A 15,050-nucleotide genomic window follows, 5' to 3' on the forward strand; every position below is an offset into this window, starting at 1 on the left:
GTAAATTAACAGCTACAGGAAGAGCATTGTGGAAAAGTTTCCACAAAAAAATCTTCCACTTAGGAAGAATAGGTAACGCCCAAACCTTATTCCAGCATAAAGGACTGATCGACAGCAAAGTTTGTGGGAACCAGGTAGAGGAAAGGACCAGCTGAGCATAAACTGATTTGGTTGAAATATTTCCATCCTTAGTGAATTTCCAGTAAACATAATCATCCATAAACTGCGGAGGTCGCTCAAGACTAAGAATTTTAACTGCAATGGCAGGAGGGAACAAAGTATGAACCAAAGTAGAATCCCAATCATTAGAATTGGAATCTAAAAGAGAAGACACCAGAGTCGGAGAAACCGATCCAGCAATGGAATCTTTGAAGTGCACAACGGAATCGGGCACCCAAGAATCCTGAATAATACGAACCTGAGAACCATTCCCAACTTTCCACATCATACCTATTTTTAAGGTCTGAAAACCATACAAAATACTACGACAACCCCAAGAAGGAATAGGAATACGACCCACAGAATCATGAACTAAAAGTGAAGGATACTTAGCTTTGAGAACCTGTGACAGAAGTAGCTGCGGATTGTGCATAATGCGCCAGGCTTGCTTAGCCAAAAGAGCCGAATTAAAGCAACCCAGATGTCTAATACCTAATCCCCCCATACCCTTAGGGGAGAATAAGTTCGAGGACGGGGTAAGAGCCATACCCCGGGACTGGTTACCAGATTTCCACCAAAACCGAACCAGAAGATTATTAATTTTGTCAATGATAGAGGATGGAATCCGGAATACAGATAATACGTGATTAACAGAAGCAACTAGAATAGAGTTAATTACTACCAACTTAGCTGCTGCCGAAAGATGAAGCGAGGCAAAATTAGTCAGGCGGGAAGCAATTTTGTCTACCAGAGGTTGAAAAGCATTGCATTTGCTTCTTCCGATATCAACAGGGAGACCCAAGTAAGAACCAAGAGAAGGTAAGGCCTTAAGTTGAAGGGAGGAAGCCAAAAAATCCCTGTAATCCTTCGGCACCTTGGCACTGAACCGAACAAAAGATTTTTGTAAATTTATCATCTGACCTGATAAGCTACAGAACTGTTGAATCACCTGTTGAACATTAACACAGGCCGAAGGAGACGTCCGAAAGAAGAGAAGGGAGTCATCTGCAAAAAAAAGATGGGAAATAGATGGAGCATGACGAGAAACTGTAATTCCTCTGAAAAGGCTCTCTCTTTCCGCCCGACGGATCATAGCCGAGAAAATTTCCATGCAAAGAACAAACAGATATGACGATAGAGGATCCCCTTGACGAAGACCATAGGAAGGTCTAAAAACTTTTGTAGGATTACCATTGACTAGAATTTGATATGAGACTGAAGAAACACATTGTCGAATGATATGAATCCAGTAGGGAGGGAAACCAATACAGTGAAGGACTTGCCACAAAAAAATCCAACTAACCCTATCGTAAGCCTTGTTCATATCCAGCTTAAGAGCTGCTGACATAGTTCTGCCGCGAGCTCGATTCATGTAAGATAAAACTTCATGAGCCAGCAAACTATTGTCCGACATAAGTCTACCCGGGACAAAAGCATTCTGACAATCTGAAATGAGAGAAGGTAAGACTTGCCGGAGTCGAAACGAGATGCATTTGGCTATGCATTTGTAGAGAACATTGCATAAACCAATGGTCCGAAATTGCGAAGGTTGCTGCGGATGATCAACTTTTGGAATTAGAACTATAAAAGTTCGATTCCATTCCTTTAGCATATGACCATGCAAAAAAAATACTGAACAGCAGTTATGACTGAGGAACCGACCACTAGCCAGTGAGATTTAAAGAAAGCCGAAGAAAACCCATCCGGTCCTAGAGATTTTGAATCATCAATACTGAACATGGCTTTCTTAATTTCCTCATCAGAAAAAGGTTTCATTAGATTCAAATTTTCTTCATCCGATAGCCGAGGAAGATCTAGAGAAGTCCAATCAAACTCAGGGATTTGATTTTGTTGCTGTTGACTTCTATAAAGAGTTGAAAAGTAATTGAGAATGAGAGAACGAATTTCACTCTGGTCATGGATCCATTCACCAGAGGAATCCTGCAAACCCCTAATTTCATTTTTCCGACGACGAGACTGAACATGAGAAAATAGAAGATGTGAATGAGAATCCCCCAAAGCATCCCATTTGACTTTAGCTCGTTGCTTCCAATACATATAAGCCATCTGAGAATGTCTTATTTTCTCTTCCCTTAGCGAGAGAAAAAGATGTCGGTGAAGTTTGGATTCAAGATTTTGGGCTAAAGGAGATACTAATTCATGTAAGTCTTTCCAGTTAATACCCCATAACCGCTTATGGGAAACACACCAAGAAAGTAGTTTTGATCGTAAAGCTTCCAATTTTCGAGAAATGGAAAACATGGGGGAACCCGAAATATCTAAGGCCCATGATAGAGAAATGATAGAAGCTACCTCTTTTGACAGAAGACACCAATTGTCAACTCTATAGGGCTTACGACCCTGTAAGTCCTTTTTTTCCCGGAGAATTATAGCAGCATGGTCTGAAAATAGAATTGGCTGATGTAGAAGAAAAGCCTGTGGATGATTTAGTAACCAAGTTTGAGAGGCATAAGCTTTATCCAGACGTTCGAAAGTTGGATGTCCAGAATTTTGACCATTAGTCCAAGTAAAGGTGGGACCCGAAAATGGAATGTCCATAAGCCCGGAATATAATTTCCATTCCTGAAATTCCGTTTGACCAACAATTGTAGTTGAACCACCCACTTTATCTGAACTATATTCAACCTGATTAAAATCCCCTATTAAAACCACATTTTGATATCTTTGTAAAATAGAGGAAACTTCAGCCCAAACAGTACAGAAGAGCGTCCCGAAGGATGAGGCGATCCGTACACAAACAAAATATATTTTATTTCATCATTCGGAGTAGTTATTTCACACAAAATTACATTAGGAGATACTGTAATTGGAACTACACTAAGCGAGGCAAACCAAAAAACAACCAACCCGCCACTAAGACCCTGAGAGTCTACACCACAAAAGCCTTCAAACCTAAGGGAAGCTAATTTTTTTACAGCAACATTGACATCTACTAGAGTTTCCATTATAAACATGATATCTACAGAAAAGGAGCGGACTAGAGAGCTTAAATACGGAACTTTAGGGGAGTCCGCTGTACCAAGACCCCTACAGTTCCAAGCACCAACATTCATGGAGATATTGGTGACTCTTGTTGGTGAGCCACCGAACCTTTGTCAGAAGGAGAAGTTGCAGACGAGCCTGAAAGTGATTGACCCTTAGAACCCTTGTGCTTTTTCAGCTGCTTGAAACAAGCAAAGCAGCCAGGAGATGGAATCGAAGGAGGTGTATCTGGTTCAATTTGAGATGCTGGTCGTTTCGGTGGACATGAACCCTTAACCCATTTCCAGATTTTCTCTTTCCCACGAGTCATGCGAAGACGAAGAGGAATTTCACACTTGCTTACATCAATAGCAGAGGGAGGAGACGAAGGTTCTGAATTTACTGGTGTGGAACCATCAGATGCCGCAAGATCGTGAGAATTAACCGGACTTGAAGCAGCGAATTGAGGAGACCAATCCATTGGCGTTGCTTCATCAGGAATTCCAGGTGAATCATCCGACATTAAAATCAGATTTTCAGGATTTGCAAGAGTATCGTCTGAGTAGATTTGTTAGTTGTATTAACACGGTTTTGTTTTTCTAATGTGTTAAAGTTACCATAAATCTGTCATAACAAGTCTCCCTAAATTGTCTATCCAACCTATCCAAACATAATTAGGAATAATAATTTTACAATCTAATTTCAAAGAAATTGACTTTTAAATAGAGTGCAATGCAATAATATCACCCTATTTAACTTGACCTATTTTATTGTCTATTTTCGGCAACAAAAATTGGCTCTCATAAATTTATAATCACAATAAAATTGCATCAACATGCTATACTCCCTCTGTTTCGAAATAATCGTAACGATAGGGAGTGCACATAATTTAAGAAAATATAGAGTAGGCTTGTAGGTTTTAATTAAAAAAAGTATACGAAATAGTTAGTATGAGAGGGAAATAATAAATAAAAAAAAAGGTAGTGGAATTGGTAAGAAAGAGAAATACGAATAATATTTAGTTTGTGAAAGTGGGGTTAGTAAAAGACATAATTAATAAAATAATAGTGGATCCTTACCAAATAAGAAAGTGTTGCAATGATTAAAAACGAACGTAAATAGAAAGTGTTGCAATTATTATGACACGGAAAGAATAAACTTTTTTGTTTTTTGGATAACAACCAATCATAGAATTACAACTCCTTGGCCTGTAGAAAGATTGGTCCTTTATTTAAGCTTTTGATTTAACTTTGCCCTTTCTATGCAAGGCCCGAGTATCACTTACTGTGCTATAATTCCATATAAAAAAAGTACGTGGTATTAGGAACAGAGAAATTGGATAAGTTCTGATCTCTGAGAAAACATTCTCAAGCAAACTCAGGGAACAGAAAAATCTATTTATCAAATATAGTCTGGGAAAAAAATCTTTTACTTTAATCAAGAATAAAGCATCAAAGTTAATGCCGATTGTCAACAGAAACTATCATTTACAGTAAAGTCAACCAATAATGTACGGTCATCTATACATCGACACATGTTTAATAAACCATGGTCCATGACTCCTGGGAGATGAACAAGCTCTATACAGCAACCCAAAGTAATTGACATAAAAAAAGTTACTGTGTAGCATTTCTAGGCAAGAGTTAAAAACCAGTCTTGTAGAGAAATGGTAGGAACACCAACAGAGGATGGCAACAAAGGCAGCAACTCGGCTCACCTACACTCCTCTAAGCTTAGACATAATAGAAAGTCAAAAGTGTTGGCACCAATCTTCTGCATATGGATTGTCCAAACAAAATCAGTAAATCATGTACTCTTAACCTTCCAAAATCACTAATTGTCTGCTACACTCCAAAGAGATCAAGCGATTCCAGGACTCTACGAGCTTGGATGTGCAAAGCTGTCATCCTCTCCTCCGGATCAAGAGTTGAGCCAAATTGACTAGCTGCCCATATCAATGACGCAGATTTTTCCCCTAGAAGTCGACGTATGTCCTCATGCACTGTTGCCATTGGCTGCATATCTCTCCCATCCACGTGCCCAATGAGTAATAACAAAAATTCTCCACATTTCATCCTGTTTATAGCAAAGTGAGTGTCAGCAATCAGCATAAGGATCGCAGCAGAAGAGTCTAATATGGACAAATTTATTATCTCCATTCAAATTTGGCTGTCACATTACTGGTTATTTTGAACAATTTTACAGTTAATTCTAGATACCGGAAGTAATAGATAAGAATTACATGTTTGAACTAATTGACTTGCAGGCAGGAGAAAGTCAAACAGCTAGATCACTATCATTATGTGATTGACAGCAAATTTACTCCATAACATTCTGACTAGGATAATTCTGCCTAGTGAGATACTACAAAGTGTACCAAGGCTCTGGGATTCAAGTTATTAAGCGAGAAGTGATTGCATATAAAGTACACAGATAACCAAGGTTATCTTACATTTTCCCGGAGAATCACAAGAAAGGCAAGGTATAATGGATGACTGAATGGATATTTCTATAAATATGTTTCTAGCACATCAAGCATTTATATGCATATCTACCACAGCTTACTATGAAAGGTCCCAATTATAAAACAAGAAAAGAGATAAAGCTCTTGATAAATATTGGATACAGGAATTGAAAATACCTGAGATTTTCATCAACTTGTTTGTCTCTAATAATTGCAGCAACTTCCTCAATACCATTACAGGTTTCAAAATCCTAAAAAAATAATATATTATAAGAATTCAAAATTTCAAATTAAACACATACTTGTATAATGGATGATAGATTTTATACTGAAATTAATTGACATGTTATACCATTTGATTAGCTGTTGAATCTAACATCAAAGCAATCAAAGCATCAACGCTGGCACCTTGCTCAAGAGCTCCTCTACTCGATAATATATTCATTAGCACCTGCATATGATTAAATATTCATAACTCATAACAGGAAACTAATCTTCTCAAGTTTTTTATGTAGACTTAAATCACTTAAATACAAAAAATTTCCTCCCTACCCAATAGTCAAAATCCTTCAATTGTCATTTAAGGTGCATAAACAATCATACATCTTCCTTAGTAGCTTTCAGCCATTAAATTTTCAATCTGTCCTTCGAAAAGTTTTCATCTTTTCTTCGACAGAAAAGTAGCATGCAAAACTTATAGGTAATAGTGCCAAGGAGCTAAAAGTCAATGCTCCAGCAAGAGCTAATCAGCTACGAACCCTCCAGAGAAGGTGACAGCAACACACCAGTTTCCACGACTACACCTTTTTTTTTTTTAATTATTGATCCCAACCAAGCATCCTCTAAGACTACCTCAGACCTGAACAACACCAGCCACAGGCTTCTTCCTTTTACCTCTCTCACATAATTTCCTCATTCATCCCTAAACCCTAAGATGATGGTAGGAATAGAAATGCCAATAAAACATTTACATAATCATGTTAGAGACTAATGAAAAGCAGGTTTTTACAATAGCAAAAAGAGCATGTCATACCGGAATTGCCTTGTGCTGATGAGCCAAAATTGTACTTTGCCTATGAATCAGGCAGCATCCTTCCAAAACACGAAGTGCAAGTGCAACTTCAGTATCAGTTGAAGGGTTTGTTAACTTCATAGGTTCAACAGTGAATATATGATCCAAACTGGTCACCTTATCTTCTTCCAAATCTTTTAGTGAATGTTGAAAAAGAACAGGAACCACTGCCCAGTCATAACCAACAGTCAATACATCACCCAAAACCATTATATTAAGAAGGCAATCACTTAACCCTTTTATAAACTTTCAAGAGGCCCAAAAGACATATTTGAGTCTAAATCATCTCAAAGAATGAAAGAGACTTAGGACTGAGAGCAATCACAACTTCACAAGTGAACACCTTTGTATCATCATGCAACAAAAATCAATCTTATTCTATTTGATTACTCCATGCATTCACAAATACTAGTATGTGCAGTTTTTTTACTTTCAGAAGTCAAATCGATCGACAAATTTACTCGAAAATATTGGGTTAATCATGTAAGTAATTAGATTTTCCAATACATTGAAGCTGAGGACAGTTCCAATATAATCAAAATTACAAATTAAGGTGTCCTGTGGTCCAATAAAGGACAATATCTTCAACAAAATGTCCTCAAACTATATTAATTGACAGCAAAAAAATGAACTTATTCCGTCTTTCACCATTTCAATCTTCCTCGAAAACTCAATTTCCAATTGCAGTTTCTATTATACAAAATCACAACTTCCTCCAAAGTCATATCTTTAAATTAAAAAAAAAAACCCTCTGAATTTTGCTTCATAGCATCAATCACCAATTCAACCAATAAACACCACTAATCAAACCTAATATCTCACCAGAATTACCTACATCAATTCAATTACATCATCCAAAATTTCACAATCAACAAAACAAAAACAAAAATCAATTCAATTCTACATTTGCAACCAAAAATCAAACCTTAAAACACAAGATGAAAAAGAAGAAAACAAAAAAACCTTGAAGATCAGGGAGAGATTGAGTGAGGCAAAAGAGACGAATAACCGAGTCAGACTCAGCGACAGAACGGAGGAACTTGAGGAGGCAACGAAGGCCGCGAACTCGGAGAAAGGAGAACTCAGCTCGCGCGTCTCGGAGACCGGATCGGAGAGCGAGTGTAACCTCTCTGTACATTTTCCGTTGATTAAGCGACTCTACGAGCTCCTCCACCGCCGCCATTGCCGCCGCCGCCGACGGAGATGGTGAATGTGAGTCCGGCTGACCCGTCGGAGAGTTCGCCGGTGGTGTTTGGGAGTTTGGTTTTTTCAAATTCATGGTTACGTCTCTTTCTTTGGGTTTGTTTGGTTCAACCATTTTAATGGAGGAGTATTTAAACGCTGCGTATTTATCAAAATCAATCGGATATATAGGTTTTTTTTTTTTTTTTTTTTTTTTTTTTTTGGTGGATGAGGGTAGATGAAATGGATTCATGGATAGTTAGACTTTTTTTTGGTAAAAGAAAATTACTGTATACAAGATTACAAGTAATATTCAATATTTTATGCACAAATAACCATTGATATTTCTGATTATCATTTCTTTTTGGAAGAAAATTTCTAATTATCATTTAGAAAATTATAAAAAGTTGATATATAGAAATTGTTTATCAAAACAAATTTAACAGATCTCATATAGGATTGTATTTCTAATCAAAAGATAGAGTGAGGGGTTAAAAATGAAAGATAAAGGAAAAAAAACTGCCTAGTAGAAGTAGAAGATATGACATTTTTTTTTTTATAAAATATGTATATGGACAACAAAATAGAGTAAATAATAAAGTAATTAATTTTTAAAATTAACGCAAGCACACACCACATGCATATGGGGTTAGTATAAAACTAATGAAAGAAGATAAAAAAATGATAAATTATTTTCTTTTCTTCAGAAAATGGCCAAACGGCCCAAACCTATTCTTTTTTATTTACTTTCGTTTATTTTAACCATTGTAACGCACTTCATTTATTTTTATTACAAGTTAGTGTACATATTAATACATGACAGTTGTAATGAAGAAAATATACATATGACCAATAAAAGAATACCTAAAAACTCTATGAAATCAAACATGTACATTTCATTAATAAAATCATTAAATCCAACTTCTAGAGTTCTAGTAATTATAATTCCCTGTCGTCCCAGATACTTCCCTTCATTTGGCTTCTTGAAGTCTTGTAAATCATATCACTAACCTCCTTTGGAAAAATCTATTTACACTTTTTTTAAAAAATCTAATAAAAAAAACGCATAATAATATCTTTGGAAAGAATCTAAGAATTAAATAGATAGAATAACTTGAATGCCTAAAAGACGGGGCAACCATCCACTACTATCCCTTTAGCCGTAGGGCATTGAGCCAACGGGCATATCATATCATCAGAATGGTTCCCCCACCAGTCAAGGCTAATATTGCTAACATATTGCAAGCTAAAGAAGAGAAGAATCGTCATAAAAGCTGTTCCTGCATCAAGACCTCCTGAAAGGATGTAATTGTAGCGTTCCCACATCTTGGGGCGATACCTGAAAACAACATACCCTGAAAGGAAGCCAACAATGATCCAGCTAGTGAAGTTAACCGCGCTAGCAGGTGGCATCATCATGGTTGCACCCAAAATAACAGGCATATTAATGAGTCCTATCCACTTTTGCTTGGGGAATGCCTTCAGAGCAAGCCACACTAGGCAAGGTGCCAAGGCTCCTGCTAGGAAGAACCAGTTCATGTGCGAGTAATACCCCAGGTCTCCAAAGAATCAGGGACGGAGCTAGGGGGGCTGGCAGGGGCCGGGCCCCTGCAGCCCAATCCCGCGGCCCTTATTTTTTTTAATTAGGCCCCTGTAGATATTTGGTTATATATTATTCATTTCCTTTATATTTTAGATGTTTGCTCTTGGTTTAGTGGTAAGACTTTGTCATTTTACCCAAGGGACGCGGGTTCGAGCCTTCAAAGGTCAAAAACGTGTTTTTTTTTTATTTATTTATTTACAATATAACTTTCCAACTCTTTAGTTTCCAATAAACCCATCAGACATCAGTTCATTGCTCGCAATTTCGCATACCTTCATAAGTTCATCTTCTACTTTTTTTTTTTTTTTTTAATTTTCCCCCCACTAATTACTTAAACTCTCTTCAATTTCTCTTTTAATTTGTTCCCCCACTAAATTAGTTAACCTTTCTACAATTTCTCTTCAATATCAAAATTCAAGAGGATCATAATTTCAACCCTAGAAATTCACCTTAATTGAATTGGTATGTTTTTTTTAATTCTTCCTTTATTTTAACTAATTTCATTCATAATTGTTGTTTACTTGTTTTGATATGAATGTATGATGTTTGATGTATGTGACTTTTTTCTGTAAATTTTGTGAGGAATTTGTTTGATTAATGACTTTGCCCCTTTTTTTGGGTCTTTAATAATGCTCAATTGCTTATACTACTATTTTATTTTTCAGTAATTCTAAACATAATTGAATAATTGATTATAATCTTGTAAGTTTTAGCAACAATGATGATTGATAAATTAATTGATAATGTTGTATGTGAAATTGAGTATTTTATTGATTGAATTTTTTTGGGTTGATATGTCTTTGTTAAGGTTAAATTATGAAGACAAGAACATTGGATTTTTTTTATCAAAAAGTTAATACTAGGAATGCTAATGTGGAAGATGATTTGGCTCCCGAAAATACTATGATGCAAGAAGATGATGATCAAAACCACGAGACAAATAAAAGAACCATGGAACCAAACTCGGAAACCCAACCTCCTAAAGTCCAAAGAATGGATACCTTGGTAGAAGATAACCCATATGGTTTGGAACGTGATCCTGGATTGCGTAAACATATTTATGAATATTGCCCAAATGAGCGTGATAAAATTAGGCTACAATATGTTAAACTAAAAGCATATCAGCCAATTTTTTATTCTTATCCTCTCTCTAAAGATAAGCATAGAAGATCTTTTCAATTCTCATGGTTCAAACAATTCCGTTGGCTTGAGTATTCTCCGTCAAAAGATGCAGCTTTCTGTTTTCCATGCTTTCTTTTTTGTAAAAATCCAAAAGGGTGTTTCACTCATGATGGTTTCAATAAGTGGAAGAAGGTGAACTCTGGACAATATTGTGGCTTAGTGACATTTTAGTAGTGTACATCGAAAAGGTGCTTGCAAAAAAATACAGAGTTAGACTCTTTGATTGATGATTTCGCTAGTTTGAAAGTTCGTAGGGTACAATTAAAATAGAATTATTTATAATGTTAGTTAGTACCAAGTGGAATTAAAATATTGGTTTTTGAAGTATATTTTGAATATACATTTTTGTTTTTTGCAGTATATTTTGGTTATATATTTTTGGATTTAAATTTTTTGGTCGGTTGGCCCCCGTGGATTTAAAATCCTGGCTATGCCCCTGTCTGAAACAATAATAGGCACCTGTTAGCATTAGTCCAAGGACCAGAATTCATGATTATGCTTAATTTTACTACCCAAATTCTTTAATCTTTCATTACAACAACCTAAAGCCTCATCATCTTGACTATATATAATTTGAGTGCTTTAAGATAGACAATCCTGACTTTAAAAGTGGCTGCAAGATTTTATAAACGAGTTTGAAAATGTTTCTTGACAGCATTGTAAAAACTGATGATTAGGGCTCAAGTAAAACAAAATAAAAGGTTTCATAGGAAGTATATAGGGTAAATAAAGAGAACAAACCTGAGCCATAAACATAGCTTTAGGTGGAATCTTCATGTAATGACCGAGCTTGAAGTCTCCAATAAAGAAAAGGGCTTGACTCATACTAATGTAGCCATACACCTTGAACAACATATTAGCAACAGGTCTCCCTGGGTACAAGTATCCAATAATGTATTCCGTGATGATATTTAAACCTGGTTGCTGTTATGATAAAAGAACAACAGAGAACGTTAAGGCTTTAGAGCAAATAGTCGCGATGATCATGCTACATTTTTGAAGGTAAAGAAAGAGTTTACAAGTCGATGTACCTGATTTGTTGTGGCTTGAATAATGCCTACAGGGAGGGTGAAGAAGAAAGCAAGCGCAGAAGCGAGAAAGACACCCCACCATGGCAATTGAAGTGACTCCTTGTAGTATTCGCAAGTAAACAGGGTCAAAGCAAGGTTAAGCACTAAAAGGACATGAAACCACCAATTTGGTACTTGTCCATAGACCTTCATCAGCTTCGTGTGTATGTCCACTATCTTTGATGCTCCGAAAGCTCCCTTGACTTGTCCCCATATCTCTCTGTATGATCAGCAGAGTGTTAACTGAAAGATAAACTTAAACAAAAGGCTAGCAATACCCAAAAACAGTACTAAAATAACCAATGAAAAACGTTTGTACAACATAATTCAATCATACCTTCCATTGAAGATTAGAACATGGACAATGGTTGCAGAAAGAGCAGCAAACCCAAGGCCATACGTCACAGCAAAGAAAGTGCTAAGATATAGAGGACCATTTGTGGCATACGCAGCCTTATCCAATGTAAAATGTGGGGAAACGATGCTTTTGATATCATACTTGGTTCCATGAACCATGAAAAGACTTTGAGAAAATATAGGGAAGTTCTTTGCCTTGAGCACGTCAAACCAATAACAAAATGGTATTATCGCATACATCATGATGATAAATCCCGCTGCAACATTAGCAGTAGCAAACCAAGGGCTAGCCAGAGGACTCCCTAGGTACGAGGAAATCGTAGTCCAATCTACAGCAAATGAGCCAATTCCAAGGGCCTGAGTTCCCGAACCCAACTGATTGACTAGAACAGATTTTGGAGCAAACCAACATAGCCAAGAAAAACTAGTGGTCATAATGAACAGGTAAGTGGGTAGCACATAATAAGCAGCAGCACAACATAGAATAATTAGGAAGGCTTGTGTTCTGGATATGCCTCCTTTCGCCCTTGTTTCCTTCTCATGTAGAGCCCTGCAATGACAAGGGAAAATTTCCCACAATTCATCAAAACTCAAAAGCCTCAATGAAGAAAATATATATGTATTGATTGAACCACAAAGATCTTTTTCCAATTCTAAAAACAAATTAAACTAGCTAGTATTAGAAGTTTCACCTAAATATTGAGACTTGAACCAGATTGCTAGGCCACCACATCTCTGCTGGCTCGACGAGATACTTCCGGAATAGACCAGCCCATCCAAAACCCAATAGCTACACATTGCACCAAATTACATCACTTTATTGTTTGCTAAATTCAGTATTACACATACATAATCAATAATCATCTTATTTCCTATTGTTAGAAAATCAAGTCTAGTTTAAACTTAAAAGTATATATAAAACAACTGCACTATAAACACAAAATAAATCTTAAAAGAATCACAGGGTATTGATCATATCATTTTAAAAATAGATGCATAAAATCTGGTCCTTAAACAAGATTAGTAATAAAATAAAAACGTATTATTATTCAAAAAAAAAAAAAAACCTCCTAATTCTCCCCTTATATTAACATAATAACTAAAGAATCCAAATCCCCTTCCAACTTTTAATTAATTTAATCTAAAGTTGTTCCGATACATACCCGACCTGAAAGTACAAAACAAATTAGAAACAATCAAATAAAATAACGCGAACGAAAACTTAAAAGGAGATTATTAACCTGAGTGGTGAGCATAACAAGAACAGCAGGAAGAAGGGTGAGCTTCCTCTTATAAAAAAGCTTAACAGCACTCAATATATGGGTGGCGTAAACACTTCCGGCACCGGAATTAGCGAAAATGGTGATCAAAACATGTTCTTTAACATTAAAAGGACCAGGGTTCAACGTAAACTGCAACCTAGTACCTTGAAAGAACACCCTCTTTGTAATTGTCTCAGCCATAAGATGTCCTAGAGGAACAACAGCAATCTGGGCCGAAATCGACGTAATAATCATGGGATTTTGTCTATACCACATGAACTGATTAACAAATGACAACAAAATACATGCATCTAAACCAAGAACCCACATTCTAAACGTTAAAACAGGCAGGTTTGGATCATCTGTTTTAGGCACGGTTAAATTTACTTGTGGTATTGAACATTCTTCATCCATATCGCCTTTTTTCATTGTTGAATCCATTGATTCTGGAACAATTTCTTCCCCTAAACCACCCATATTATTATTATGAATAATATGGATGTAAATTCTAAATTTTGTGTAACAAAGTTACAAAAATATTTGATGCATGGCACAAAAACAATGGAGATTCTGTTTAATTTATAGGGTTATAAAGGTGAGATTCCTAGTTTTGGTGGGATTAACGAGAGATTCTTCGAATCAGAAATCTATACTAATTGAATCAAGATAAAATTACATATATAATATCATCATTACATTAAAAGGATTTTTTTTTTTTTTTTGGAAGAAATTATTGGAAGGATATTGGAGGTGGGTAGTTGGAGGTTTATAATACAACCTAATTCTCACGAAATTCTTGGAGATATGTTTAAATAATAGCTGTAAAAAATAAATAAAAATCTTTTTTGATGGGATTTTTTTTATTTTTTTCTGTTGTTAATTATATTTATGGGGGTTTGGATAGGATTGAGGTAAGAAATCATAAAAATTGTTTCCATTGTATGATAATGTCAATTGAATTTGGATGGTTACTTGGTTAGAAGTAGGATGGAAAAAAATCATGGATATATTAAACCATTTTTAGAAGATTTCCTACCATAATTGTTGCACTAGTAATAGTATAGCTATAATACTTTAACCAACCAATAGCAAAATAGCTCATATTTACAGGCTGTAACACTTTAACACGATTTTTTTAATTAGGAAAAAATAAAATAAAGTCTCCAATAATGAAGATTCACAAAATATTTTGTATACAAGGTTCACTTATTATAACAAATAAAAAATTTATATAATGTCAATTTCGCAAATAAATTAACAGCCTTTTTTTTAATTAAATGTGGACACTACAAATATTAATTTATTTACGAAAATAATAAATAAATTTTAAAAACAAATATAAAAAAAAGTTTTAATTTTAAAAAATAATTATTTTATTAAAAATAAAATAAAATTAATCTCAACAAAAGTAAGGTAAAGAGAGCAGAAACTTAGAAAAAATTGTGTAAGGCTTTATCTCTTTCTCTTATTTTTGCTAAACTTAAATTTAAATTAATGTTACTAATCTGAAATTATTTTTACAAAAGAATAATGTGAAAATGTCAAAAGTTTGGAGGTGGAAAAGGTCTACCACAAAAACATGGCAATTTGGGGTAAAGCCAAAGAATAATGTGAAAATGTAGTATGATGTCTAAAAGCTTGCAATAAATATACGACTGTACGCGTAAGTGTAACCCATGGCCACTACTACAAGAGTACAAGTACAATAACAGTGCAA

General features: G+C 35.4%; 2 protein-coding genes and 1 pseudogene across 3 annotated transcripts; all 3 read right to left on the reverse strand.

Moving 5' to 3' along the window:
* Positions 1–4,554: 4,554 nt before the first annotated feature.
* LOC145562680 (uncharacterized) lies at positions 4,555–8,177 on the reverse strand. The gene is made up of 5 exons (XM_081623047.1): positions 7,641–8,177; positions 6,639–6,844; positions 5,958–6,056; positions 5,783–5,856; positions 4,555–5,217 (listed from the first exon to the last, which is right to left on the reverse strand). Exons 1-5 carry the CDS (start codon positions 8,110–8,112, stop codon positions 4,986–4,988), a joined length of 1,083 nt encoding a protein of 360 aa, XP_081479173.1. The 5' UTR covers positions 8,113–8,177; the 3' UTR covers positions 4,555–4,985.
* Positions 8,178–8,286: 109 nt separating this feature from the next.
* LOC145565539 (oligopeptide transporter 7 pseudogene) lies at positions 8,287–9,482 on the reverse strand (annotated as a pseudogene).
* A 1,477-nt stretch (positions 9,483–10,959) lies between these two features.
* Positions 10,960–14,078, reverse strand: LOC145562679 (oligopeptide transporter 9-like). 2 transcript variants are annotated; one of them, XM_081623046.1, is made up of 6 exons: positions 13,313–14,076; positions 12,764–12,861; positions 12,052–12,621; positions 11,676–11,934; positions 11,386–11,568; positions 10,960–11,084 (listed from the first exon to the last, which is right to left on the reverse strand). In XM_081623046.1, the coding sequence occupies exons 1-6, from the start codon at positions 13,808–13,810 to the stop codon at positions 11,073–11,075; spliced, it is 1,620 nt and encodes a 539-aa protein (XP_081479172.1). In that variant the 5' UTR covers positions 13,811–14,076; the 3' UTR covers positions 10,960–11,072. The 2 variants fall into 2 exon arrangements, with proteins under 2 accessions (XP_081479172.1, XP_081479171.1); XM_081623045.1 differs by lacking the exon at positions 10,960–11,084 and having other exon boundaries at positions 11,248–11,568; positions 13,313–14,078.
* Between the last annotated feature and the right edge of the window lie 972 nt (positions 14,079–15,050).

This window comes from Chenopodium album, chromosome 10 (assembly GCF_948465745.1).
Source record: "Chenopodium album chromosome 10, dcCheAlbu1.1, whole genome shotgun sequence".
NCBI classification, from domain to species: Eukaryota; Viridiplantae; Streptophyta; class Magnoliopsida; order Caryophyllales; family Amaranthaceae; genus Chenopodium; species Chenopodium album.